The 27747-nt window shown below is 44.9% G+C and overlaps 2 protein-coding genes across 5 annotated transcripts in view; one reads left to right on the top strand and one right to left on the bottom strand.

The window, feature by feature from the left end:
• Positions 1–20876, bottom strand: Ciapin1 (cytokine induced apoptosis inhibitor 1). Of its 4 annotated transcripts, none has more exons than XM_021232130.2 (9): positions 20750–20876; positions 16425–16610; positions 15700–15852; positions 14801–14877; positions 13798–13960; positions 5379–5452; positions 4084–4199; positions 1497–1575; positions 1–929 (listed from the first exon to the last, which is right to left on the bottom strand). In XM_021232130.2, exons 2-9 carry the CDS (start codon positions 16579–16581, stop codon positions 819–821), a joined length of 930 nt encoding a protein of 309 aa, XP_021087789.1. In that variant the 5' UTR covers positions 16582–16610; positions 20750–20876; the 3' UTR covers positions 1–818. The 4 variants fall into 4 exon arrangements, with proteins under 4 accessions (XP_021087789.1, XP_012974942.1, XP_012974944.1 ...); XM_013119488.3 differs by having other exon boundaries at positions 16425–16607; positions 20750–20863; XM_013119490.3 differs by lacking the exon at positions 20750–20876 and adding an exon at positions 20421–20716 and having other exon boundaries at positions 16425–16607.
• The window catches only part of Coq9 (coenzyme Q9), a 20824-nt gene continuing 13928 nt past the window's right edge, over positions 20852–27747 (top strand). Inside the window, exons 1-2 of the mRNA XM_005078620.3 lie at positions 20852–20995; positions 24936–25098. Of these exons, the coding sequence (XP_005078677.2) occupies positions 20866–20995; positions 24936–25098 (293 nt within the window). The 5' untranslated portion in view covers positions 20852–20865. The remainder of the gene's footprint in view (positions 20996–24935; positions 25099–27747) is intronic.

Consider the following 27747-nt stretch of genomic DNA (forward strand, 5'->3'; position numbering starts at 1 on the left):
TTTCAAGGACAGGAAACAGTGGATACTTTTATTTGAAACAAAGATCAGGCAGGATGGATTATAGGAGTGTGGGCAGGCAGCAGGGAGAAGGAAGGGTTCCTGTACTGACACTGCTGCTGCTGGCCCAGCCTGCCTCGCCCCTCCCCCCATTCTCAACCTGGACTCTCCTACAGGAGATGGAGACAGGTCCTAATCTGCAAGGTCAGTTCTGGCCCCACTCCCGTGAGACATCAGTGACATTGGCTTCTTCAAGAACAAGTTTCATAGTCCAAGTTGAATGTGGATGACTGTGACAGACTCCCACACAAATACACACATGGCAAGGGATACATAGAAACATGAACGTTTACTATCTATTGTTTGACAGAAATGACAACAGGACACAGATCCACACTACAGCAAAATGGGGCGAGGTGGGAAGGGCAGAGGACACAGATGGATCAAGCAACTGGGGAGTGACTTCTTTAGTACCCCTGAGGCCCTTTGACGGCTGACCCATAGCTCCAAGAATTACACACCGAGGAAGACCAGCAGGTGGCAGCCAGCATCACTGAGCGGAGCCTGCAGCTTGTACAGCATAAATATTCAAGGGTGGAGAGGGTCAGCACTGTCACATCAGGAGGGGACCCTGAGGTACACCCCTTCTCCTAACACTATAAGACGCAGGTCCCCTCACACCTTGGTCTTCCAAGACATAGCAGCACCACACACCACTGCACCCGGAAGCTTCACTCTGCTACAATCCAGTGTGGGAAGAGGCAGTGGCGGCTGAGGGACAGGAGTTGGCTGGAGGAGCAGGTGTGTGCTTGAGGCTCCTCCTAGGCATCCTGGAGATTGCTAGTGCTCAGGAGCACCTGCTCTCCAGGCTTGAAGGCTGGCATCCCAAGGTAGGGGCAGTTGGCGCAGCGGAAAGCGTCCCCCAGATAGCACTGTGGAGAGAACAGGAGTCACGGAGGCCAGCGGCTAAAGGAAAGGACATCTTAGCATGCCCACAGCTCTTGTTTTATGAAGTCAGTCAGTAAGGGTTCCAGTCTTACTGGTGAGGTGTACACACTTGGAACTGCTGTGCTTGGGGGGCTGAGGCACGTTTACGGCCTGCCTCAACTACACAGCCAGCCCCGTCAGGAGACAAGAGGACTAGTAGCCCCATCAGGGTTTAGTATAGGATCACAGCAAGGTCAGCCAAATGGCTAAGCAAACCACATCCCACACAAGGAAGAGACAAAGGCTAACAAAGTTAAAAAAAAAAAAAAAAAAAAAAAAAAGGAGGAGGAGGAAGAGAAGGAGAAAAGGGAGGAGGAGGAGGGGAGCACCCCTCAGCACTGGCACCAGAATGCTAACCCCTCCTGCCCCAGGATAACCTCTTCTCATCATAGCTATGTCCACAGCCTTTCACGCTGGCCTACTATGGCAAAACCTGATGACAAACCCCTTAGGTTCAGCTAATGTCTCCATGTCACCAGGAGTGGGTGCGCGTGGTGTGTGCAGGTACGTACATTTCCACAGGCAGACTTGGGCTGAGTGCCCTGCTCCTTTGACTTCTCTCTCTCCAGCTCTTCTGCAAGGCCACAGGTGCTAGGGGGAAACCAATGGCTGATGAATCAGACTTGCCACCACCCAGAAACTTCCAATCTCTAACAGTGCTAACACACAATTGAAGACTTTTCTCTTTCTGCCAAGCATCAAGTCAATGCTACGGAACCAGCAGGCTAGGGGTGAGGCTGCTGGGGAAGACAGCAGAGTCACCGTAGTTTCCAAATTCAACAACAGAAGGACCGAGATGCAGCTCAGTGGTACAGCACTTGCCTAGCATGTGCAGGACCCTGGGCTTAATCTCCAATGCCATGATAAAAATCTGGACTGTTACTTAGAATCCGCTCATTTGTAAATGTTGGAAACTGGAACACCTAAAGCCTGACAAGGGCTGCACGTGGCAGTCAGGCCTGAAATCCCATACCGGGAAGTTAAAGAACAGCTCCAAGTTCAAGGTCAGCCTGAACTACATTGTGACTCTTTCTTTTTTTTCTTTTTTTTCTTTTTTTTTGGTTTTTTTCGAAACAGGGTTTCTCTCTGGCTTTGGAGGCTGTCCTGGAACTAGCTCTTGTAGACTAGGCTGGCCTCGAACTCACAGAGATCCGCCTGCCTCTGCCTCCCGAGTGCTGGGATTAAAGGCGTGCGCCACCAACGCCCGGCGTGACTCTTTCTTAAAAAGCAAAACAATAAAAACAACCAGGCCGGGAGGTGGTGGTGCAAGCCTTTAATCCCAGCGCTTGGGAGGCAAAGGCAGGAAGATCTCTGTGAGTTTGAGACCAGCCTGGTCTACAGAGCGAGTTCCAGGACACCCTCTAAAGCCACAGAGAAACCCTGTCTTGAAAAAAAAAAAAATCAAATCAACCAAACAGTGGGTGAATAAATAAGCCAAGTCTGCCTAACACTAGTACAGGCACCAATGCAAGGCTTCCACGTTAGGACAGACTGACACAGGTGAAATTCCATCTCTCAAACCCCCATCAAAACTACAGAAACAGTAATGCACTGTTGGAGAATCAGCTTAACAGACAAACCAGCACTCCTGCCACACCTGAAACCTTAAGGTGCCAAAGGGCTGGTGGCATACATTGGAAGACTTCCCTGAGCAATCCAGCCAGTCTACTCAGAGTCAGTCTATACAGGGCTCTGGGATTTGGAGCCTCCCTACCCCCAACATCTACCTAAGTTCCCTTCAATAAAAGTAAACACATCAATTCACCTCTGATGCTCAGTTAACATAATCAGCTTGTTTTTGCTTATTTTAAGAAGTTTTTTGAGTCAGTCTTGTGATACAGTCCAAGCTAGCTATGAACTTGCAATCCTTCCTCAACCACCTGCATGCTGGGATTTAAGTGTGCATCACCACACCTGACTCTGTTCTCCACTTTTCAATTATGAAGACCACGACCACCAAGGATCCCAAGAAATCCTCTAACCAAGGAGTCAGAGGCCAGCTAAAAGAAAATGGCAGCTTGGAAGAAACAGACTAAGGACAGAAAGGGCTGAAGAGACAGATCAGCAGTTAACAGTGCATACTGCCCTTGCAGAGGCCCGAGTTTGGTTCCCTTCATAGGCGCCAGTGTATACACCCAATTAAAAAAGAAAAATTAGTCGGTTGGTGGTGGTGCATGCCTTTAATCCCAGCACTCGGGAGACAGAGCAAGTCAATCTGAGTTCGAGGCCACTCTACAGAGCTAGTTCCAGGACAGCCAAGGCTACACATGAAACCCTGTTTTGAAAAACAAAAAATAAAATAAAGAAAGAAAGAGAGAAAAAACTCAGCAAAAAGACTGCAGAGCTGCACTGGGTGGTTAGTGCATAGGAGATATCAAGGAAACGAAGACCCCAGGGGTTTCTTTCCAAAATTGAAAAAGTGGTCTTCCAGGTCAAGGCTTTAGGGAAGGGTTAAAGCCAGCTGGCTTCAGCCAGGCGTTGGTGGCGCACACCTTTAATCCCAGCACTCGGAAGGCGGAGGCAGGCGGATCTCTGTGAGTTCGAGGCCAGCCTGGTCTACAGAGTGAGTTCCAAGACAGCCTCCAAAGCCACAAAGAAACCTTGTCTCAAAAAAAAAAAAAAAAAAAAAAAAGCCAGCTGGCTTCAGCCTTATTATCAGGGTCACCAGAGACAGGAGATAGCAGAACTGTCTCTGAGAGCTTAAACCATACAGAAAAACAACTTCTGACCTCGGAACTAGGACAACTACTATGATACTTCCATTTCCTTTCTTTTTCCTTTGGTTGTTTTGAGGCGGGGGTCTCACTGTGGAGCCTTTGCTGTCCTGGAACACCATGTAGACCAGGTTAACTTCAAACTCAAGAGAGATCTGCCTACTTCTGCCTCCTGAGTGCTGGGACACCCAACCATGATGCTTCCATTTCTTACTCTAGACCATGGTGTGCCGGTCTTTTCTTTAAGGTTACCTGCTTGGTTTACCCCTCTGTACACCTCACAGGAAATCCCATTCTCAACAGACTGGGGGGGAGCGGGGGTGGGGGACACAGAGATGGGTCTGGAGAAGAAGCTGCAGCCCAGACCTGCTCCCTCAGCACTCACCAGTTCTTACAAGCCTTCCTCTTTTTCCCTTCCCCACATGAAGGAGCCTTCAGGGAGGCTGGATCGGGCTTCTTCAAATCTTCTGGATCTAGCAGTTCATCTGAGTCAATGAGATCCTGGAGAGTGATAAAACAATAACACCACAGCCATGGTGTCTGAGAAACGCTGAGGTAATCACAGGCTGACAGCATGCTTGCACAAGGCAAAGACAAAGCTACCCCTGATGTGAACTACGCCATCGGCTGAAGAGAGCAACAGTCCATGGAAGACTGCATGAGGTCACAGACAGCTGCATGATTGGCTGGTACTATGTAGAGAATGTGTGCAGTGCGCGTGTGTGCGTGTGTGCGTGCGTGTTCATGGTGAGGGTAGGACCAGGTGAAATGAAGAAAAGTGTTGTATTTATTTCAATATATGAATAATCTTGGGAATAAAATCAAAGGAAGTAAAACATTTTCCATAAAAATTCTAGAGGAATAAAAGCAAATAATTATTTACATAAAATAATTATACATATATTTGCATAATTTTCTTGGTAAATGTGAAGACAGCTATACCTATAAATTCTGAGAGCAAGTGACTCTGCTTCTGTCTCCTGAGTTAAAGGTATTCACTACGACCCAGTTTAATTTTCTTATAGATTTAGCAGATCAAAGATGCAAACACTGAGTTTAAGGCAGCGAGCATTCAATAAATTTCACTGAATTTCATTCAGTGAGCATTCAAGTGCCTAGACAGAGGTCAATAAAATATCTCAGCTGACAAATTCTTTCCTGGTTTATGCCTACAAGAATCTACTATTTCATGTAAGGGGAAGACAAAAAATCCGTAGTGGGGAAAAAGATACTAAAAAAAATGTAAAATGCTACAAATATGGAATGTCTTAATAAAAGACACCAAAGTCAGGCAATGTTACATGCTGGGCCTTAAATTCATTCACACCTACAAATCTAAAAGGCCACTGTCAGGAAACTGGAGACATGGCTCAGTGGTTAGAAGTACTTTCTGCTCTTGCAGAGGATGTGGGTTTGGTTTCAAGTACCTACTCAGCTGCTGATAACTACCTGTAACTCGACTCTAGTTCCTAGGGATCCAACACCCTCTTCTGGGCTGTAAGGGCACCAGGCATGCATAGTGCACAGACAGACAGACACTCATACACATGAAATTAAACTAAAAAAAAACAAGAAATTTAAGGCCATTTCTCACTATAGTTGTTACACTTAATCCGAGGCCTGTTACACTTAATCCAAGGCCTGAGAGGGAGCAGTCAAGTGACCACAGAGCCAACTCACCATGCTGTCATCCTCCATGTCATTGGCTGAGAGGGTCCAGAGCTTGGCAGCAGCAGGATCCACAACAGGCTTCACTGAGTCCAACCATAAAAGAAAAAGAACTCTAAGCAGTCAGAAGCAAACCACAAAGCAAGCCCCAGCACCTGTGGAGACTAGAAGACAATGACTGGACAGACTGAGAGGGGAGGCTATACACTCAGCTCCACAGCAAAGCAGTCTGCATGCATTACATGCTTGCTTTGTGCTAGGCACTCCACCAATGCTTCCATCACCTCACCTACCCTAAGAACCCGTGAGGTGCCTGCCGCCCTAGTTCTACAATGTGGCCATGTGACGCGACAACCTCCATTCCTTGCTGCCCTTTCCTGGCTACCTGAGTTTACACCTCTGTAACATGGGTTGTAGCACTCCCTCTGGCCACTGCAGGTATTTTGAGAATTAAATGAGAGAAGTAACAACAACTTCAAAAAACAGCAAAGATTTAGTCTCACTTAAGCCTGTAACGTAAGAAAACAGACTCCAGTGCTGTTGGTAGCCAGATAAGTCAGTGACAGAACATTTTCCATCTGGGTCAGGACATCAGAAAGAAATCTATGAGACTCAGAGCTGGGGATTTGAGGGGCAAATCCTCAGTAAGGCCTTTGGGTTAGCACACAACCAGGGATCATCACTGCCACAGCTGATGCTCAGAACATCCACAAGGTCAACTGCTGATCTGAACTGTCCCAACCCTCCAAGAACTGTGAAATACAAGGTCCAAGTATTTCCTGAGGCCATGAGAACATGATCCTCTAATTCCTACCATTCACAGGGCAGAGAAGTGAGGACCAGAAATTGAAATCAAAGTACTTCAAGATTGAAGCTAGCTAGGTGGTGGTGGTGGCATGCACCTTTAATCTCAGCACCTGGGAGGCAGAGGAAGGAAGATCTCTGTGAGTTTGAGGCCAGCCTGGTCTACAGAGTTAGTTCCAGGACAGCCAGGACTAAACAGAGAAACCCTGTCTGGAGAAACAAGGAAAAAAAAAAAAAAAAAAAGAAGAAGAAGAAGAAAAAGAAGATTGAGACTAGACAGCAAAAGAATGCAGTATGGATATGCCAGCAAACATCCGTTAAATCTACGCATTCCTCACAGCCAAGGAACAACTGGGGCAAGTGAAAACTTTAATAGGAAGGATGAGAGATGAGTAACGTGAGCATGTAAACAAACTTGCGCACATATTTTTAAAGCAGAAGAAACACAGGTTTTGTTTTTAAGCATTTCAACAGGACGCATCCTGGAGGATGTACATCAAAATCAAACCAACATGAAAACTGCATCTGCAGGAGATTGCAGCAGCAAGGCAATGATGCCTATGAAAATGTCATGACAAAAACCATTTTTCTGGCTTCCAGCAGCATCAGGTAAACAGGCCGGCTTCCCGGCCTGTGCTCCAGTGCCTGCAGATCGCCTGGGACCTGCACAGAGCTCCCAATCCCGGCGGGAGCCAAGCACCCCAGACTCCGGATCTTTGCTCACACCAACGAGACCAGGAAACCAGACGACCCAGGGAAACCAGGGGAGTAGCTATTCTGGATTAAGTACAACAGGACCCAGCATAGGGTCCAGGGGACCAGGTAAGAGGATAAGCGCCCCAGATTCCTGTTCTTCTTCTCCACCCACGGGACCAGCATTCGGACAAGGAATAGAAGAACCACCAGATTATTGGACTTGCTAGCACCCACCAAAAGGGAACTCTGGTCCCCAGACCAGTAAGGGGCTCTTTCTGCACCCACTAGAAGAAGAGATGGGAAAAAGACAATACAAAAACACAGTCAGCAACAGAAAAACAAATATGACACCGCCAGATTCTGGAGACTCCACACCAGCAAGACCCCAACATTCCAATGCGGACGAAGCAGAAGAGAACGACCTTAAAAGCACTTTCATGAAAATGATAGAGGCCCTAAAAGAGGATATTGGAAAATCCCTCAAAGAAACGGAAGAAAAAACAAACCAAAAAATGCAAGAATTGGAAGAAAAAACAAACCAAAAAAGGCAGAAAATGGAAGAAGAAATGAAGCAAAAAATGCAAGAAATGGAAGAAAAAACAAAGCAAAAAATGCAAGAATTGGAAGAAGAATCATACCAAAAAAGGCAGGAAATGGAAGAAGAAACAAAGCAAAAAATGCAAGAAATGGTAGAAAAAACAAAGCAAAAAATGGAAGAAGAAACAAACCAAAAAAGGCAGGAAATGGAAGAAGAAACAAAGCACAAAATGCGAGAAATGGAACAAAAAACAAACCAAAAAATGCAAGAAATGGAAGAAAGAACAAACCAAAAAATTCATAAAAGGCAACAAACGGACGAACAGATAAACAGAAAATTGCAAGAAGCAATGCAAACACTGCAAGGGTTGAAAACTGAAATAGAGTCATTAAAAAAAACACAATCTGAAGAAAGGCAGAAAATAGAAAAGCTGGACAAACAGACAGGCACTACCAATACAAGCATTACCAACAGAATAGAAGAGATGGAAGAGAGAATCTCAAGTGTTGAAGATACGCTAGGAGAAATGGATTTATCAACCAAAGAAAACCTTAAATCCAACAAATCCTTAACACAAAACATCCAGGAAATATGGGACACCATGAAAAGACCAAACCTAAGAATAATAGGTATAGAAGAAGGAGAAGAAATCCAGCTCAAAGGGGCAGAAGGCATATTCAACAAAATCATAGAAGAAAACTTTCCCAACCTTAAGAAAGCCATGCCAATGAAGGTACAAGAAGCCTACAGAACACCAAATAGAGTGGACCACAAAAAAATCCCCTCGCCACATAATAATCAAGACCCCAAACATACAGAATAAAGAAAGAATATTAAGAGCAGCTAAGGAAAAAGGTCAAGTAACATATAAAGGCAGACCTATCAGAATTACACCTGATTTCTCCATGGAAACGCTGAAAGCCAGAAGGTCCTGGATAGATATTCTACCTACACTAAGAGACCACGGATGCCAGCCCAGACTACTATACCCGGCAAAGCTCTCAATCACTATAGAGGGAGAAAACAATATATTCCATGACAAAACTAGATTCAAGCAATATGTGTCCACTAACCCAGCCCTACAGAAAATTTTGGAAGGAAAACTCCAACCCAAGGAAGCTAACTACAACCAGAAAAACATAAGCATTAGAGAATCTCTCTCTACCAACAGCCAAAAGAACAAAGGGGTGAAATTCCACACATAATTCCACCAACAACAACCATCGCAAATCGAAGAAGGATGAGCAATCATTGGTCATTAATATCCCTCAATATTAATGGCCTTAACTCACCCATAAAAAGACACAGACTAGCAGATTGGATTCGAAGACAGAACCCTTCCTTCTGCTGCATACAGGAAACACACCTCACCCTTAAAGACAGACATTACCTGAGAATTAAAGGTTGGGAAAAAATTTTTCAATCGAATGGACCCAAGAAACAAGCCGGGGTAGCAATCCTAATATCTAACAAACTAGACTTTAAAATAAAATCAATCAAAAGAGATGAAGGAGGTCATTACATACTTATCACAGGTGAAACCCACCAAGAGGAAGTGTCTATTCTGAACATCTATGCCCCAAATACAAAGGCATCCACATTCGTTAAAAAAACATTATTAGAACTTAAATCTCATCTAAAGCCCCACACAGTTATAATGGGAGATTTCAACACACCACTCTCACCACTAGACAGGAATACCAAACAGAAACTCAACAAAGAAGCAAAAGGGCTAATAGAAGTAATGACCCAACTGGGATTAACAGATATCTATAGAACATTTCATCCACATAAAAAAGAATATACCTTCTTCTCACCACCACATGGAACCTTCTCAAAAATCGACCACATACTTGGCAACATATCAAACCTCAGCAGCTACAAAAAAATTGGAATAACTCCATGCATCTTATCAGACCACCATGCTTTAAAATTAGAATTCAACAACAACACAAATTGCAGAAAACCTACAAACTCATGGAAATTGAATAATGCTCAACTGCACCATCCCTGGGTCAAAGAGGAAATAAAAAAAGAAATTAAAGACTTCCTCGAATTCAATGAGAATGAAGACACAACATACCCAAACCTATGGGACACTTTGAAAGCAGTGCTACGGGGAAGTTCATAGCGCTAAATGCTCACATGAAGAAACAGGAGAACAGTTATACCAGAGAATTAACATCACAGCTGAAAGCTCTAGAACACAAAGAAGCACACTCCCCAGGAGGAGTAGACGCCAGGAAATAATCAAATTGAGGGCTGAAATCAATAAAGTAGAAACCAGGAAAACAATACAAAGAATCAATGCAACGAAGAGTTGGTTCTTTGAGAAAATCAACAAGATAGACAAACCTTTGTCCAAACTTACCAAACAGCAGAGAGTGAACACGCAAATTAACAAAATTAGAAATGAAAAGGGGGACATAACAACAGACTCTGAGGAAATCCAGAGAATCGTTAGGTCATACTTTGAAAACCTGTACTCCACAAAATTCGAAAATTTAAAGGAAATGGATGACTTCCTGGACAGCTATCAATTGCCAAAACTAAATCAAGAACAGATAAGCAATTTAAATAGACCTATAACCCCTATGGAAATAGAAGCTGTCATCAAAAGTCTCCCAACCAAAAAAAGCCCAAGTCCAGATGGCCTCACTGCAGAATTCTACCAGAAATTCAAAGGACAGCTTATACCAATTCTTCTCAAAGTGTTCCACACAATAGAAGCAGAAGGGTCTTTGCCAAACTCTTTCTATGAGGCTTCAATAACCTTGATCCCCAAGCCACACAAAGATACAACTAAGAAAGAGAACTTCAGACCAATATCCCTCATGAACATTGATGCAAAAATACTCAATAAAATACTGGCAAATCGGATCCAAGAACACATCAAAACAATCATTCACCACGATCAAGTAGGTTTCATCCCAGGGATGCAGGGATGGTTCAACATACGAAAATCCATCAACGTAATCCACCATATAAACAAGCTGAAAAACAAAAATCACATGATCATCTCACTAGATGCTGAAAAAGCCTTTGACAAAATCCAACACCCCTTCATGATAAAGGTCTTGGAGAGATCTGGGATAACAGGGACATACTTAAACATAATAAAAGCTATATACAGTAAACCAACAGCCAACATCAAACTAAATGGACAGAAACTCAACGCAATTCCTCTAAAATCAGGAACAAAACAAGGCTGTCCACTCTCTCCATACCTTTTCAACATGGTACTTGAAGTTCTAGCTATTGCCATACGACAACAAAGGGGGACCAAGGGGATACAAATTGGGAAGGAAGAGGTCAAACTTTCACTGTTTGCAGACGATATGATAGTTTACATCAATGACCCAAAGAACTCTACCAGGGAACTCTTACAGCTGATTAACACCTTCAGCAAAGTGGCAGGCTACAAGATCAACTCAAGAAAATCAGTAGCCCTACTATATACAGATGATAAAAGGGCTGAAAGAGAAATCAGAGAAACATCACCCTTTACAATTGCCACAAACAACATAAAATACCTTGAGGTAACGCTAACCAAACAAGTGAAAGACCTGTATCGTAAGAACTTTGAATCTTTAAAGAAAGAAATTAAAGAAGCCCTCAGAAAATGGAAAGATCTCCCATGCTCTTGGATAGGTAGGATCAATGTAGTAAAAATGGCAATCCTGCCAAAAGCAATCTAAATCTACAGATTCAATGCAATCCCCATTAAAATCCCAGCACAGTTCTTCACAGACCTTGAAAGACAATAATCAATTTTGTATGGAAAAACAAAAGACCCAGGATAGCCAAAACAACCCTGTTCAACAAGGCAACGTCCGGAGGCCTCAAGCTCTATTATAGAGCTATAGTCCTGAAAACAGCTTGGTATTGGCACAAAAATAGACAGGTAGACCAATGGAATCGAATTGAAAACCCGGGTATTAACCCACACACGTACGAACATCTGATCTTTGACAAAGAAGCTAAAAATATACAATGGAATAAAGAAAGCATCTTCAACAAATGGTGCTGGCATAATTGGAGACTGGCATGTAGAAGAATGCGGATCGATCCATGTTTATCGCCATGCACAAAACTTAAGTCCAAATGGATCAAAGACCTCAACATAAATCCAGCCACACTGAACCTCTTAGAAGAGAAAGTGGGTGGTACCCTTGAACGAATTGGTACAGGAGACAGCTTCCTGAACATAACACCAGTAGCACAGACTGTGAGATCAACAATTAATAAATGGGACCTACTGAAACTGAGAAGCTTCTGTAAGGCAAAGGACACAGTCAGCAAGACAAAAAGGCAGCCCACAGAATGGGAAAAAATATTCACTAATCCCACATCTGACAGAGGGTTGATCTCTAAAATTTACAAAGAACTCAAGAAGCAAGTCTCCAAAACACCAAAGGACCCTATTAAAAAGTGGGCTGCAGAACTAAATAGAGAGTTTTCAATAGAGGAGTCTAAAATGGCTGAGAGGCACTTGAGAAAGTGCTCAACATCCTTAGCCATCCGGGAAATGCAAATCAAAACAACTCTCAGATACCATCTCACCCCTGTCAGAATGGCTAAAATCAAAAACACCAATGACAATTTATGCTGGAGAGGATGTGGTGAAAGGGGGACACTCCTCCATTGCTGGTGGGAGTGCCAACTGGTTCAGCCACTTTGGAAATCAGTGTGGAGATTCCTCAGAAAAATGGGAATAAACCTACCACAAGACCCAGCAACTCCACTCTTAGGCATATATCCAAAAGATGCCCATTCATACAACAAAGATGTCTGTTCCACTATGTTCATAGCAGCTTTATTTGTAATTGCCAGAACATGGAAGCAACCTAGATGTCCCTCACCTGAAGAGTGGATAGAGAAAATGTGGTACATCTACACAATGGAGTACTATTCAGCAGAAAAAAAATAATGGAATCATGAGATTCGCAGGCAAATGGATGACACTAGAAGAAACCATCCTGAGTGAGGTAACCCAGTCACAAAAAGAGAAACATGGCATGTACTCTCTCATATATGGATTTTAGACATAGATCTGGGGAGTGCCAGCCTACAATCCTATGGCCAGAGAGTCTGGGAAACAAACTTTACTTAGTGGCTGATCGAAGAAGAGGCAGACTCCCTTGGTTAAGTACTGAGCTGAACTCAAGAAAGCCAGTAACAGAGAGGGAGGACTGATGATCAAAGGGATTAAGACAGGGCTGGTTTAACCCCCAGAAACAGCTGACCAGACAAAGGTTAACTCTTGAATCCCAGGCATTAGCCTGGGAAGCCAGCATGAGACTGATCAAGACCCCCTGAATCTGGGTGTCAGTGAAGAGGCCTAGGGAATCTATTGAGCCTTGGGCAGCAGATCAGTACCCATCCCAAGTATACACACGGACTTTGGACTCCAATAGAACAATGTGAGGTGCACTCTCACCCTGAACTCTTGGGAAAGGGTCTAGGCCCTGCCCTATATGAAATGACACACTATGGACACCCCCATGGAGGGCCTCACCCTCCCTGGAGAAATGAGAGGATAACGGGGGGGGAGGGCACGGGAGGAGGGGAGGGAAAGGGAGAGCGACCTGGAACTGACTTGTGAAGCAACCTTGATTCTTATCTAAATTTAAACTGGAAAATAAAATTAAAAAAAAAACATTTTTCTGTATCAATAAGCTGTGTATGAAAATGTTAACTTAAAAAGGTATGCTAAAATGGCCGTTGTACATATAAAAAATTAAACATTACATTTTTCAAATTCTGAAATATACAAAACATGCACAAATCAAACTAGCAAGCAATCTTTAGAAATAAGTGTTGTGACTACAGGCATAGAAAAAGCCCTAGAACCTGGCAGTGGTGGTGTGTACCTTTAATCCTAGCACTGGGGAGGCAGAGGTGGGCAGATCTCTGTGAGTGACTTTGAGTCCAGCCTGGTCTATGAAGTTAAGTTCCAGGACAGCCAGGGCTACACAGAGAAACCCTACCTAAAAAGAAGGGGAGAGGAAGGGACGGAAGGGGAGGGGAGGGGAGGGGAGGGGAAAGAGAGAGAGACAGAGAGACAGAGACAAGAGACATAGACACTTTGGAAATTGAACAAGGGACCCTGTACAACATTACCACCATTGCAAGGTCTCCCGAGGATAAACCTATCCTCCTAGCCATCCTCCCAGGGCCTGAACAAGTGACTCAGGCATCCAAAATGAGGTGGCCTCAGAGCACTAGAAAATATCTACATATTGCTTCAGGGTTGGATACTAATATGTAAGCATTCTGCAATTTGCAAATGACAGAAATTAAAGGGTTAATTTAACAATACTTAGATCATGGTTCAATTTCTAACATGCTCCTCGGGCCCACCTACACAGAATGTCTCCAGGCTAGTCTTACCTGATGAAGGCTTCTTGTTGAAAAGCTTAAGCTGGCTGGAAGAGCCCACTTCAAAGTTTGGCTTCTTGCCAGTGATACGAACTGAGAGCAGGCTGTCACTGTGGTAGCCCAGGTGTTCCTGGACAGATTGCACCTCCTCGGAGCTTAAGGACTCCCGCTGCAACTGCAATTGAAGATACCTAACGCATCAGTCACACTTCTCCGTCTCTGTTTCCCCATACCAGCCTTGTGGCCAGCCTGGACAACAGCCAACAGTGTATCTGTCTCAAAAAGGAATTTAAGGCCTTGAATCACATTTAAAAACCAAAAAAATCAAACCGGGCTTGCTGGTGCAGGTCTTAAATCCCAGCACTCAGGAGGCAGAGGTAGGTGGATCTCTGTGAGCTCAAGGCCAGTCTGGTCTACAGAGCGAGTTCCAGGACAGCCTCCAAAACAATACAGAGAAACCCTGTCTTGAAAAACAAAAATAAACAAACAAACAAACAAAAAAACAGAAATATAACAATAACAGTTATCATGGAATAATACCTCTCCAAAACCAAGGAAATGCTAATATTTTAAAATTTTGTTTCTGGAGAAGAATATGGAACTATAAATTCCGCTGCTTAATTGAATATCTCTACTCATAAATGCACAGCCCCTGTCCTTAGTCTAGACTCCCACCAAAAGGTCTAAGGGACAGTATTCCATCTAGGCCCAAGAGCTGTGTACACTGAGACAGACAGAGGCAGAAACCTCCTGTGTCCTGCAGCACAGCCATCACTGTTAAACGGGTGCAGGAAGACCAACACCAGTCACTCAGTCTTCAGAAGGGATCTATCTGCTCCCAGGGTTTTCTTCTTTATGGCATCTTCTATCTCTTGGGCAGCAAGTTTCCAATTGCTTCCTAATTCTGTAGAGCACCTCTAACCTCACTTGCCCCCAGCTACACGGACACACTCTCTGGGTTTGAGTCATCCAAGGTTTACAAACCTAACAAGGAAGACTACCTCTACACACCTACCTCTTTTACTTCCACAAGGCCAGAAAGAGTCAGGGCCGAACACAGTTTAGAGGCCGTCTTCATTTTGTCATTGTCCACTGTCAAGGAAAACTCCAATTAATGGCTTCATATGGCAAAGTTGGGGAAAAGTATAAAGGCTCTATCCTATGTGAGTCAGCAGGCTCTCAAACAGTAAAAACTTATAGTTTAGTGACAGCATCTTAACTTGAAAAATCTTTTGGTTGTTCCAGGTATTCTTTCTTAGGCTAGTACAGGTCATAATTACAATATTATGTATTATTCTGCGTCTTGGAACCCCAGAGAATGTTGGATAATTAACAAAGGTAAAAACTATGAAGTACACAGAAACCTGTTTGTCTCTGTAGTGCTCTATCATAGACACCATTCAGTAACCCAAGGTTTAAATTTCCCGAAAGGGGCTGGAGGGCGGATCTCTGTGAGTTTGAGGCCGGCCTGATCTATAGAGCGAGTTCCAGGGCAGGCTCCAAAGCCACAGAAAAACCCTGTCTTGAGAAACTGGAAAAAGAAAAAAAAAAAAAGGCTGGAGAGATAGCTCAGTGGTTCCAAGCACATACTGTTCTTGCAGAGGATGGGAATTTGGTTTCCAGACCCACACTGCAAGGCTCACAACAACCTTAACTCTAGCTCCAACACTTCTGGTCTCCTGTACTCATGTTCATATGCAGACAGAAGGACTGACAAGAGTTCAAGGCCAACCTGGACTGCAAAGTGAATTTCACTTAGCCACAGATCTTGGGGTAATATCTATCCCTGAAAAGGTACTACTACAGGAATGCTGATCTCCAAATGGTACTTCTGGCTCAGGAGAGACAGCATGTATGTGCAAAGACTCAGCTATGTAAAATGTTCATCTTCTGAGTAAAGATATCCTTACTTACCTACAGCTGTCTCCACTGGTTCTTTCAGAAAAAGGCATCCCCCTGGCCGGAGGATTCTGGCCATCTCAGCCAGAACCTCAGCACTGTGCAGAGAGGTGCTTCCTGGGACTACACCCGACAGAATAACATCGAAGCTGGATTCTTTATGGGCAGCTGAAAGGAATAATTAACAGTTGTCTACCCAGGGATGGATCCCCCAACCCTCCCACAGAGGATACAGTATCACCCCAGGGGATGAACCTACACAGCAAATAAGAAGCCCCGGATACTAGCAAAAGGGTGGGTGTTAAGACTCTGCTCTGAGTCGGGCGTTGGTGGCGCACGCCTTTAATCCCAGCACTCGGGAGGCAGAGGCAGGCGGATCTCTGTGAGTTCGAGGCCAGCCTGGTCTACAAAGTGAGTTCCAGGACAGCCTCCAAAGCTACAGAGAAACCCTGTCTCGAAAAACCAAAAAGAAAAAAGAAAAAAAAAGACTCTGCTCTGTTCCGTATCTCACTAACTCCTCGACCTTAATAAGACCAGGGACGAAGCAAAAAAGGACCCTTTTAGAATAAGGAACAGCCACCAAAGAAAAGAACATGCAGAAATTACCAACAACATGCCCAAGTGTGTGAAAAAACATGTGGTGACCCCAAACAAAACTCAAGTATCAGGAACTACAGACAAAGAGCACCCCGTGGAAAACTCTTCTCACCCTGAGAATAAAATGGTAGGCAGGCACTTACACTGCAACAGCTGGCTGATGTTTTCCGTGAATACTTGGCCCTCGCTGCCAGTTAACCCTTGAAGACTATCTACCAGTTTTTTTAGGGCCTCCTCAGGAGATGACTTGTCCCAGAACACTGCCACAAGCTGGCCAGGAGAGATCCCAAACTCTGCCATTTCTGCAGTGCTGCCGGTCCTAAAAGCTACTGACAAAAGAAAAGAAGACAGCAGTGGAATTTAATCCATGGGTTACCATCAAGTATGATTAGAATCATGACCTACTTCCAACAACCTCCCACTAAGGAAGCGTAACAGCACGGCTGGACCCTAAGAGTCTGACCAACAAACCTACAGCCTCAAGGCTTCATAACCCCAACACTCCCTGACATGACAGGGAGACAAGACAGGTATGGCAAAGTCAAGAAGAGGGATTAGAATCAAGTAAAAAGGCTAGAGAGTTTAGGCTGACTATAAAACAAACAGGGCATTCATCAGGCAGAAGTGATTCACATAGAAGGGCAATCAGCTATCCTAACTATAGTTACAGCTTTAAAAAAGATACCTAAAATTTGCAAGTCATTTTTAATTACTTATAAAAATTCAGTTGCACTGAATCTGCAGTGGCCAATGCTGTTTTCAACATTTAACATTAGCCAGCGTCTTTGAAGCACCTTATGCATACTTACCTCAATATTGGGTTATTCCCAATGTACAGTTAAGGATCTGGGTCAGCCCACATTATACACAGCAATATTGTGTGGGTAAAACAAAAGCTGGGACAAGAATCCAAACCTGTGTAACTATGAAAACTTCCCACCTCGGGTTAGTTTTCTCTTCCACTTGATATGCAGGACTGTATACAAGATGCTTACTCTGAAGGAGGCCAAGGGATACCTCTGCTCAGCTCCTCCTTCCTTAAACATTAATGACACCAAGTTTCTAGCTTCAAATACGTGAGGCAAAGAAGCAGGGGTAGGAGATGTATGCCAACCACTCCTGACTTCCGCAGAGACGGCCAACTCTGTGACAGTGACATCACCACACTCCCAGGCTGAATGTAAGTCACATGCATTACACTTTCCTTCTATAAGAACGTTCACTTCAGCCAGGCCTTGGTGGTGCACACCTTTAACTCCAGCACTCGGGAGGCAGAGGCAGGCGGATCTTTGTGAGTTAGAGACCAGCCTGGTCTACAGAGTAACACTGAGAAACCCAGAGAAAAACAAACAAGCAAACAAAACCCAAACATTCACATCAGGGTCCAGAAGACCCATCAGCCGGTAAGGGCACTTGTTGCCAAGCTTGGTGATCTGAGTTCAATCTTCATGTACCCACACGACATGGGGCAAGAGAACTCACTTCTACAGGCTGTCCTATGACCTCACATGTGCAGCTGTGGCACAGGTGGGCACACACACCAATAAATAAAACGTAACTTACTTCATTTTTCTGTTACTTTTTGGGGGGAGGAGTCAGGGTCTCATATAGCCCAGGTTGGCTTTGAACTTCTGATCCTGCCTCCTCAAGTACCAGGATTACAGGTATGCAACATCATGCTTGCCTCGAAACTGTTCACCTCGAATACCTTTCCTTTGTGTCTAAACACTATGACCTTTAGCCAGAGTCACCCTTGACTACAGTGCTTTGTCATGTTAGAAATAAGTTATCAATGGTTTTAATTTCTACAGCAAAACCGAAGTCCTTCACTAGCCAGCTTCAAAGTCTGACTTCCATTCCAAAGGGACTCTCTCCTTACTGTGTTTTCTCTCAACCACATCTTTTTGCCTAGCTTCTCAGTGAGCACCAGCTATCCTGACTCAGCAAAAAGCCCGAGAGGCTTCCACGTGGTCATCGGGCAGGCAGGAGTCTTTGGCTGTTTGGTTTCGGATTTTAAATCCCTAAAAAGTACACCATCAAGAATGAAAACTTCCAAGCTTTTAATTGCCACATGATTTTGAGAAAGAATCCTTGTAAATCCTTCAGTTGGGTAACTTGGGATCAATCTCACCTTTAAGAGTCTGCCAGGGGAAGACACGTGTGGACAGAGTACTTACTGCTGGTAGTAAGTTATTAAAATGATTAGCCTGTAGATCTATCCACTACTTTGCTTCATCAGGTTCAGGACTATGACAAGTCAGCATTTCTGAGTCTCCTTGTCAACAAACAAGATCAGTAAATGACCTCATATTTTTAAGACTGACAAACCCTGGAACTGTAAGTTATGTAAAGCACTCAGCAGATGCTGGTACACAGAACTCAATGCAATAATGTTTCCAACCATCTTGGCAAAACCTCTCTCCTCCTTACAGATGCCCTGGAACCTCACAGGAGAGTCTCACCTTTGACACCCAGTACCCGTAGGACTGTGTCAGCAAATCAGAGTGTAAACAAGATGGACCTCATAAATAGATTAAACTGTAAATACCCTCCTCCCCCAACACACACACACACACACACACACACACACACACACACACACACACACACAGAAACCCTAAAGCTTTCAGTCAGCATTTCCTGAACAGACAATGTTCTTCTCAGCTCTAAGAGCCAAAATGTAACAATTTTCATCACTTTCATCAGCTTTTTTGTTACCGTGACAAATCTGTTTAAAAACAACAAAACCAAAACTATTAAAAAATCCAGTGCCTGAGCCAGCATACTCAGGAGCTGTGACTCAGGGCTGTTTCACAACTTCAAAGAGGTGAAGTCAATGTCACATAATTGACCTTGTCGGTTAGATGCTTCTCCAACTGACAACATCCACAAGGCTTTTCAAAAACGTCACTAGCAGCCATGTGTGGCGTTTGCTTTTAAAACCGCCATCTCCAAGACAAAGGCAGGCGGATCTGGTCTACACACCAAGTTCCAAGGCTATTTAGTGAGACTCTTATTTCCAAAAAAAAAAAAAAAAGTTACTATCAGGCAGTAGGAGCAAAAGCAAACATCTGCGAACAACTTCTGGGGATGGGCTTACTTATCTTTAAACACCTAACAAGCAGATGCTTGTGGTGCCATCTAAGGTGGCTGAGGGGCTGGAGATGGCTGGATGCATTGTCGCAGGCGTCGCTGATTAGGGATGGGGACAGACAGTGCAGTGGTGTGTGCTCACCTAGCGTGTATAAGGCCCTGGATTCAGACTCCACAAATAAACACCAGTTTAAGAGCCGAGAATGGTGGAGCTTGCTTGTAAACCTGGCTCTCCCTAGGATACTGGAGAAGGATCATGAGAACAGCTTGGGCCCCTCAGTCAAACTCTTGTCTCAAAAACCATTATCAGGGTTCTGGGGATGGGGGTAGAGCCCATGCTTTGCAAGCACAAGGCCTTGAGTTTGAGCCCCTAACCCACACGGAAAAACAGAATGTGTGGGCCATCGAGGTGATTCAATGGGTAAGGGTGCTTACTACACAAGACTGACACACCTGAGTTCAATTCTCAGAACCCCAAGTAGAAGTCAAGAATCAACTCCTGAAAGCTGTCCCCCGACGTCCACTCTGCACATGCCATCCCCTCACAAAAAATACAAAACAGAATTTTTTTAAAAGCTTATGCGACCTGGTATGTAATCCTGCACTGAGGAGCTGGAGGAGGACAGGCTGACCAGTGAGTGAGTCCAGCCTTAGCTGGTGAGCTTCAGGCCGTCGGAGACCCTGTCACAAGGGAGGTGGACACAGTCTGATGAAAAACAAAGTCGCCCCCTGGCATCCACACACATGCACAGGCACCTACACATACATGCTGCCTCCATGACCTAAACAACCTGTAAATACACAGTTTACTTCTTCCCTGGTGGAGCAGCGAGGCGCTCCGCTCCACTCTGAAGACCGCAGCTTGGACTCAGGCAAGCCAGGCGCTAAGAAGCAAGCCTCTTCCAAACTTACAAACGGTTTGTTAATGCTAGACACCTGAACCACACTCTGGCACGGGGTCAACTCTCAGGACAAAAGCCTGGGTTCGTTTTATAAGCAAGCATCCTAGGTAAGTCGGAAATAAGTGCCAGGCTCAAATGGACAACCTGTGACTGACTCCAGGATCTCCCCAGCTTTCGTGCTTTCCGCCAGGTGCCCTGAAGGAGACCCAAGGTCACCACAGATGGCTAAGAGTAAACTGGCGATCCCGATGCCCGCTCCGGGTTTCACGCGGAAAGAGGCGGCAGACGAGCCCCGGCATCAGGAATGCCGCCGCTCGCAGGGCCCTGGCCGCCGTGGTCCCTCACACCGGCTTCCCCAGGCAAGCCAATGACGGCGCCGGGAGCCGGAACGGGAGGAGGACGGAGGACGAGAGTGGGCGCGAGGAGGGCCGTTAGGCCCGGTCGGGGGCTCGAGACTCCCCGAAGGCGCTCACCTCCCTTCTAGCCTGAATACCCGCTCCGCAAACGCCGGCTTCTCGTCTCCGGTCTCTCGCGATAAGAGGCAGCACAGCACTTAGTTCTAGAAGGCACACGCGGCCCCAGTGACGGCATGACGCTGCCTAGCGGCGCGTCGCCGCCGTCAGCGTGCGTGCCCACTTCCAAGATGGCGGCGACGGCAGCAGTGTCTGGCGTCCTCGGCCGGGTGGGCTGGAGGCTCCTGCAGTTGCGGTGCCTGCCCGGTGAGGTGACGGCCGAGGCCGGGCGCGGGGGAGGGCGGGGGAAGGAGGAACGGCGCGGGCCCGGGCTTGGCGTAGGGCGAGAAAGACAGTGGTTGGGGATAGCGAGGTGCAGATGAAGGGCATCGGCGTGGAGCCCGCTGAAGTCGCGAGCTGGAAAAAAAAAAGATCGCTTGGTGGGATTCGACTTCAAGACTAGAGCTGTGAGGGAAAAAAGCAGCGGGGCAGGCCTGTCACCCCGGTTCCCCAGAGGCAGTGGAGCTTCAGAGAGGGCTCGGTGTGCCCAAGGTCACAGAGCTCGTCCGTTGCAGAAGCGGTCTCAGCTCCGTTGCCATGGGCACTGGGCCAGCCTTGCTGGAGGGACCGAGGGAGCCGCCAGAGAGCGTCCTGCCGGTGTTTCCCCGGAGTCATTGCCACTCCGCGTCACTAAGTTAGTGACATTCTCTTACCGTCATTGCTGCCATATGCTCCGTATTTTTATTTCCACATTAATAGAGACATTTACTTAAAAAAAAACTTTGTACATGCCATTAAGTGGAAAAGCAAAAATCACTGTCCATAAATAGAATATCTCTGCATGGACACTTTAACATAAATATGCAACTAAAATTTCTGACCTGCAGTGATTTCAGAGCCACACTTTGGGGACCTCCCTCGCTTCAAATTTTTGGATACTTGCTCCATTTTCAGTGCATATACCAAAATGCTGATGTTTTTAGGCATGGTGTTCTGTGTTTCCTTTTTGTCCATTTTACCTAAGGTTTCAGACAAGATATGTGTATTAAAAATGATACCAGAGCCCAACAAATCCACTGATAGGCATTTAATCAAGAAATCGTGTCCATAAAAAGTTGAGGTGTATTCACAGCTACTTTATAATGGCTGGACCCTGAGAGGCCAAACGTCCATCTTTTGCAGTACTATGCAAGCACTCTGCAGTAGGCTCCCCTTTCTAAAACTTTTGAGACAGTCTAACTCTGTGTCCCTGGCCCACCTGGAACTTGCTATGACTGACCTTGAATTCAGAGAGACTGGCCTGTCCCTGCCTCCTGAGTGCTTAAAAGAGTGTGCCAACCTGCCTTTTAGTAAAAATAATGTTTATCTATTTAGATGAGAGCTCTGTCTTCATGTATTCCAGCAGGCCGGAAGAGGGCATCAGATCCCATTATAGACTGTTGGGAACCACCTAGTGATTGCTGGGAATTGAACTCAGGATCATGCTCCTGGACTTGTCTTACTTTCTTTTCAGCGCCTCCTTTTTTCTTAACCCTTGTGCTTAAGCCTACATTAAAATCTCTTAGTTAAACCCTGTTTTAAGCTGGGTGGTGGTAGCACAGGTCTTTTAATCCCAATACTCTCAGGAGGCAGAGGCAGGTGGATCTCTATGAGTTCCAGGACAGCCAGGGCTACACAGAGAACCACCCCCCAAACACACACACACACACACACACACACACACACACACACACACACACACACACACACACCAAAAAAACCTGTTTCTAATACACATACACACAAAATATCAAAAGATCACCTTATATTATTTTGAGACAGTCTTCCTATGTAGCTCAGGCTGAGACAGGACTACACAAATTCAAAAGAGAAAAAAGTAATAAAAAAGAAAAGCATGGGGTTGGAGAGATGGCCCATGGGTTAAGAATACTGGCTGTTCGTCCAGAGGACCAAGGTTCAGTTCCTACCAGTCCCATGGATCCAGAGTTTCTTCTGGCCACCATGGACACAAGGCATTCACATGGTGCATATATATACGTGCGGGCAAAAGACTCACACACATGAAAATAAATAAACAATATTTTTTTAAGTTTTTACAAGACAGGGTTTCTCTGTATTGTTTTGGAGGCTGTCGGTCCAGCCCAGCCTCAAACTCACAGAGATCTGCCTGCCTCTGCCTCCCGAGTGCTGGGATTAAAGTCGTGCACCACCTCCGCCCAGCTAAACAATAAATTTTTGAAAAAAATATACTAAGCAGGTCTGGAGAAATGACTCATCAGTTAAGAGCACTTATTTTTGCAGATAGTTGCCCAGGGTTTGGTTCTCACCTTTGTGGCCATCAGGCGGACAAAACACTCATACACCTAAGTAAATCTTTAAAAATTAGCCAAATGGTCCCAGCGAATCTCTGAGTTCGAAGGCAGCATAGTCTACAGAGTGAGTTCCCAGACATCTAGGGCTACACAGAGAAACCTTGTCTTGAAAAACAAACAAAAAAAGTTTTTTTTGGTTTTTTGAGACAGGGTTTCTCTGTATTGTTTTGGAGGCTGTCCTGGAACTCCCTCTGTAGACCAGGCTGGCCTCAAACTCACAGAGATCTGCCTGCCTCTGCCTCCCAAGTGCTGGGATTAAAGGTGTGTGCCACCAAAGCCCGGCAACAAACAAAAAATATATATGAAACAAAAGAAAGGAGAGAAAATTTTAAAACATGTAGATAAAACTAATCTAGGTTATAAGTTTCAGAACAATTATGGGGACTGAAAGGGTGGAAGGGAGTTTTCTGGGGTGATAGTAATGTCTGTCTACATAGGATCCACATTATACAAGGGTATGTGTTTGCATAACTCACAGGATGATATGTTAAGATTTGTATATCTCATCGTACATAAACAGTTCATGAAGGAACAGTAATCAGTGAATGCTAATGATACATAGGCTGAAATGTTGGAGATGAGGGACACTGAGATCTGCAATAAATAATCAGAAATTAAAGTGGACCAAGGTAGAGGGTGATAAATCTGCTGAAGCTAGAGTGGATATACAGGTGTTCACAGTTCCTTCAGCTTGTCTACATGTTTGCAGATTTTATTGATAAAATGTTTTGGGGGGCATAGTGTGAGTTCTTGCACAGGAGGTACTACTGATATTCCCCAAAGTAATGGGGCTGCAAAGGCTAGGGGGATGGCTCAGGGGTTAAGGTGCTTGAGTGTGAGGACCAGAGCTCTGGTCTTCAGAACCCACATAAAATACCGAGTGTGGTGGCACACGCCTTCCCAGCACTCAGCAGGCAGAGAGGCAGATTTCTGGGATTCTGAGGTCTACATAGTGAGCTCCAGGACAGCTAGGACTACATAGTGAGATTGTGTCTCAGAAACAAAGCAAACAAATAAAAAAGAAATGAAAGAAAAGAAGCCCAAAGGTGGAGACTGGGCATCTCTAGTTGAGGCTGGCTAGCAAGACTAGCTGTATCAGTAAGCTCTGGGTCTGATTGAGAGACCCTGCCTCAGTGAGTAAAGTGGAAGAGCAGATTGAGGGTGATTCCCAAAACTGACCTCAAGCCTCCACGTATCTGTGCATGCTCGTCTACCCACATACACGCAAACATGAAAAAGAAGGAAAAGAAGTGCCATGTAAACACTTGGGAGGTGGGCACTGTTGTATGTACATAAGTGTAGCATGTCACTTTCGGAGGGTACCTTAACACTGTAATCAAACAAGTAGAGATTAACACTCTTAATCTGTGGGCTTCTAAAAATCTGTGTATTATGGGGCCAGCAAGATGGTTCAGTGGATAAAGGTGACAGCCTAAGTTCCACTCCCAGAGTGGATGTAGCGGTAAAAAGAGAACCAACTCCACAGAGGAATCCTCTGAGCTCCCAGTGTGTGTCACTGAATGGATATCCATGCACACACAGTAATAATTAAAATAATTATTTAATTGCATATCGAGGGAAATGTTTTATGCAGAGCCATACAGCTGACCAGTGATAGGAACAGGCCAAGAAGACAGCCAGGTCTTCTGTTAACTGGTTTACCTGTCTCTCAAGGTTTCTGTCTCTCAAGATGCCTGTGGGGGACTCAACCCTGGAGTGAGTGGCTGCAGAGGCATCCCTACTGTGCATTTTCTCCTCATGCTCATCTGCATTCTGCATTTCAAAGGGTGTTCCATGGTGGGTGTCCCTGACCAACAGTCTCGGTTCTGTTCCAGTGGCCCGCTGCCAATCACCTCTGATGCCACGTGCCTTCCACACTTCTGTGGGCTTCAGGTCTTCAGAGCAGAAGCAGCAGCCTCCCCAGTCTTTTTCTCAGCAGCATTCTGAGACACAGGGGCCGGAAGCACCCGGCTCAGAGTTTCCTCGTCAGCCCCCCAGGTAAGCGTTAGTGTCCACATCTACCCGCTGCCGGGTGCTTTGCGTGCTTCAGAGGGTGCCTGTGTCCTCATCAGCCCCTCTTGCCTTCAGCCACTTTTCTTCTTTTCCTTTATTCTAGTCCCGAACCTCCCTCCCTTTCCCTTTTTCCCTTTCCCTCTTTCCACCCTTCCCTCTTTTCTTTCTGATAGAGTCTTGTTATTTAGCTCTTGGTGAGCTGGTGGTACTTACTCTGCATCCCCAGACTGACAGCCCAAACTTGGCCTTGAACTCTGGGAATCTTCCAGCCTCACTCTCCAAAGTACTGGGATTCCAGGGATCAACTACTGTGCCTAGCTATGTTCAGTTATTTTTAAGGATAACAAGAGTGCCTTTCCATTTTAGAAAATCCAGACATTGTGGAGAATACTTGAAACCATCCACAGAGATAACTCATTTGACATAAAAATGCCTTTTAGATATTTCTATAAGCATTGATTTAAAGCTGATCTCACTCTGTAGCCAGGCAGACTTTGAACTCAGCATCTTCCTAACTCAGCCTCCCAAGTGCTAGTAATATATAGATGTATAGATGTAATATACATCTATACATCTATATTACTATATTAATGCTTTTCACAGTTTGAGTCATTTTAGTAGTGGTATAACATTCTGGTAACGAATGACCCAAAATGTGTTTAACCTGTCTTATTGATGACTATTTAGATTCCGTTGTTTGGTAGAGACATAATATGATAAAGCACGTGTCTCTCTCTGTAGAAGTGGGAACTTTGAAGTGAAGAACTTGGAAGAAGTATCCCAACTCCTCAAGTATCTTGTATCTTAGTGAGGATTTCTATTGCTGTGATGAAACACCATGACCAAAAAGCAAGTCGGGGAGGAAAGGGTTAATTTGGCTTAGACTTCCACTCATAGTCCATCACTGAAGGAAGTCCTACTCAAACAGGGCAGGATCCCAGAGGCAGGCGCTGAGGCAGAGGCCACTGAGGATGCTGCTTACTGACTTGCTCCTCATGACTTGGTCAGCATTTCTTGTAGAACCCAGGACCACCAGCCCAGGGATGGTACCACCCACTTCCCCGTCAATCACTAGTTAAGAAAATGTCTCCCTACAGCTGGAACTTATGAAGGTATTTCCTCAATTGAGATTCCCTCCTCTAAGATAACTCTTTGAGGTTCCCTCTAAGATAACTCGAGTTTGTGTCAAGTTGACATAAAACTAGCCAGCACATAAGGAGTCTGGAGCAGGATCACAGGTTCAAGGCTTGCCTGGGCTACAGAGCATTGGGAGCATAGAGGCAAAAGATAAACACATTTAAAGTTTCATTTCCTATGTAGACCAAACTTGGCTTCCACAAGGTAATAATAATTTATACTTCCATTAGATCAGGGTTTTTTGTTTGTTTGTTTTGTTTTTTAAGACAGTCTCTCTTTGTAACTCTGACTGTACTGGAATTAGCTATGCAGAGCACGCTGGTGTGGATGGAAGTTTCTGTCCTGCCCAGTCCTGCAGCTGTTTTGTCTCAAATAAACACACAGAGGCTTATATTCATTATAAACTGTTTGGCCAGTGGCTCAGGCTTCTTATTGGCTAGCTCTCTCTTAAATATTGACCCATTTCTGTTAATCTGTGTATCTCCACATGGTCTTGACTTAGTGGTGATGCCCAGACCTCTTGCTCCCTCCTCAACTACATGGCATGTCTCTCTCTCTGTCTGTGTGTGTGTGTGATATTTTACAGTCACTTTACTATTAAATCTTAGTATGCTGGATATTTGCTACATGTCTCAGTTGGAAGGAGACACGGGGTCTGGTGGCATGCCCTTTGACTACCTCTATCATGAGCCTGCAACAGGAAATTGAACTTTCCACAATAGAAGATTAGAGGATTCATCACTTTTTCTACAAAATTTTGTTTGCTTGTTTTGAGACAAGGTCTCACAATGTAACCCTGACTGGCTGGGCTGGAACTCTCCATATAGATTATGATGTCCTAAAACTCACAGAGATCTGCCAACCTCTGCCTTCCTAGTGCTGAATTAAAGGTAGATATGTCCATGCCTAACCCAGTCTTTCTAGTTTTTTTTAAAGTACCAAAAAAAAAGTGTGTGTCTGTCTGTTGTGGTATGTGTACATGGGTGCTGGTGCCAAAATGACCAGAACAAGGCATCTGACCCCCCTAGTACAATGGTTTTCAACCTTCCTAATGCTTCAGTCCTTTAATATATTCCTTGTGTGTTTTCAGTGACCTCTGTGAAAGGGTTGTTTGACCCCCAAGGGCTTGATTGAGAACTGCTGTTGTAGAGCTTAAGTTACTGACAGTTGTGAGCTGCCTGATGTGGGTTCTGGGAACTGAGCTCAGATCCTCTCTCTGCAAGAGTAGTAAGTGCTCCTAACTGCTGAGATATTCTCCAGTCCTGTTGTTTATTTGATTGATTGATTGATTGATTGATGATTGATTTGAGACATGTTCTTGTGTAGCTGAGACTGGTCTTAAACTCCTGAACTTCCTCCTGTCTCAACCTCCCATGTGCTGGAATTGCTGGCAGATAACAAGCAACTCAGCAAATTTTTTTTTTGAGGATCTGTATCTGTGAATCAAATAACCATTTTTCTTGCTCTCTTAGAGTTACAGTCTGGCACAGACATAAG

The sequence above is a fragment of the Mesocricetus auratus genome, unplaced genomic scaffold (assembly GCF_017639785.1).
Source record: "Mesocricetus auratus isolate SY011 unplaced genomic scaffold, BCM_Maur_2.0 Super-Scaffold_100714, whole genome shotgun sequence".
NCBI lineage: Eukaryota > Metazoa > Chordata > Mammalia > Rodentia > Cricetidae > Mesocricetus > Mesocricetus auratus.

Bases quoted from the DNA above. Each gene is read 5' to 3' on its own strand.
- Ciapin1 (XM_021232130.2), bottom strand. From the start codon at position 16,581: ATGGCAGAGTTTGGGATCTCTCCTGGCCAGCTTGTGGCAGTGTTCTGG. The intron at 15,853-16,424 runs GTAAGTGCCTGC...TATTCCTTTCAG, and splicing joins CATCAGCCAGCTGTTGCAGT to CTGCCCATAAAGAATCCAGC. The intron at 4,200-5,378 runs GTGAGTTGGCTC...ATCACTCTCCAG, and splicing joins ACATGGAGGATGACAGCATG to GATCTCATTGACTCAGATGA.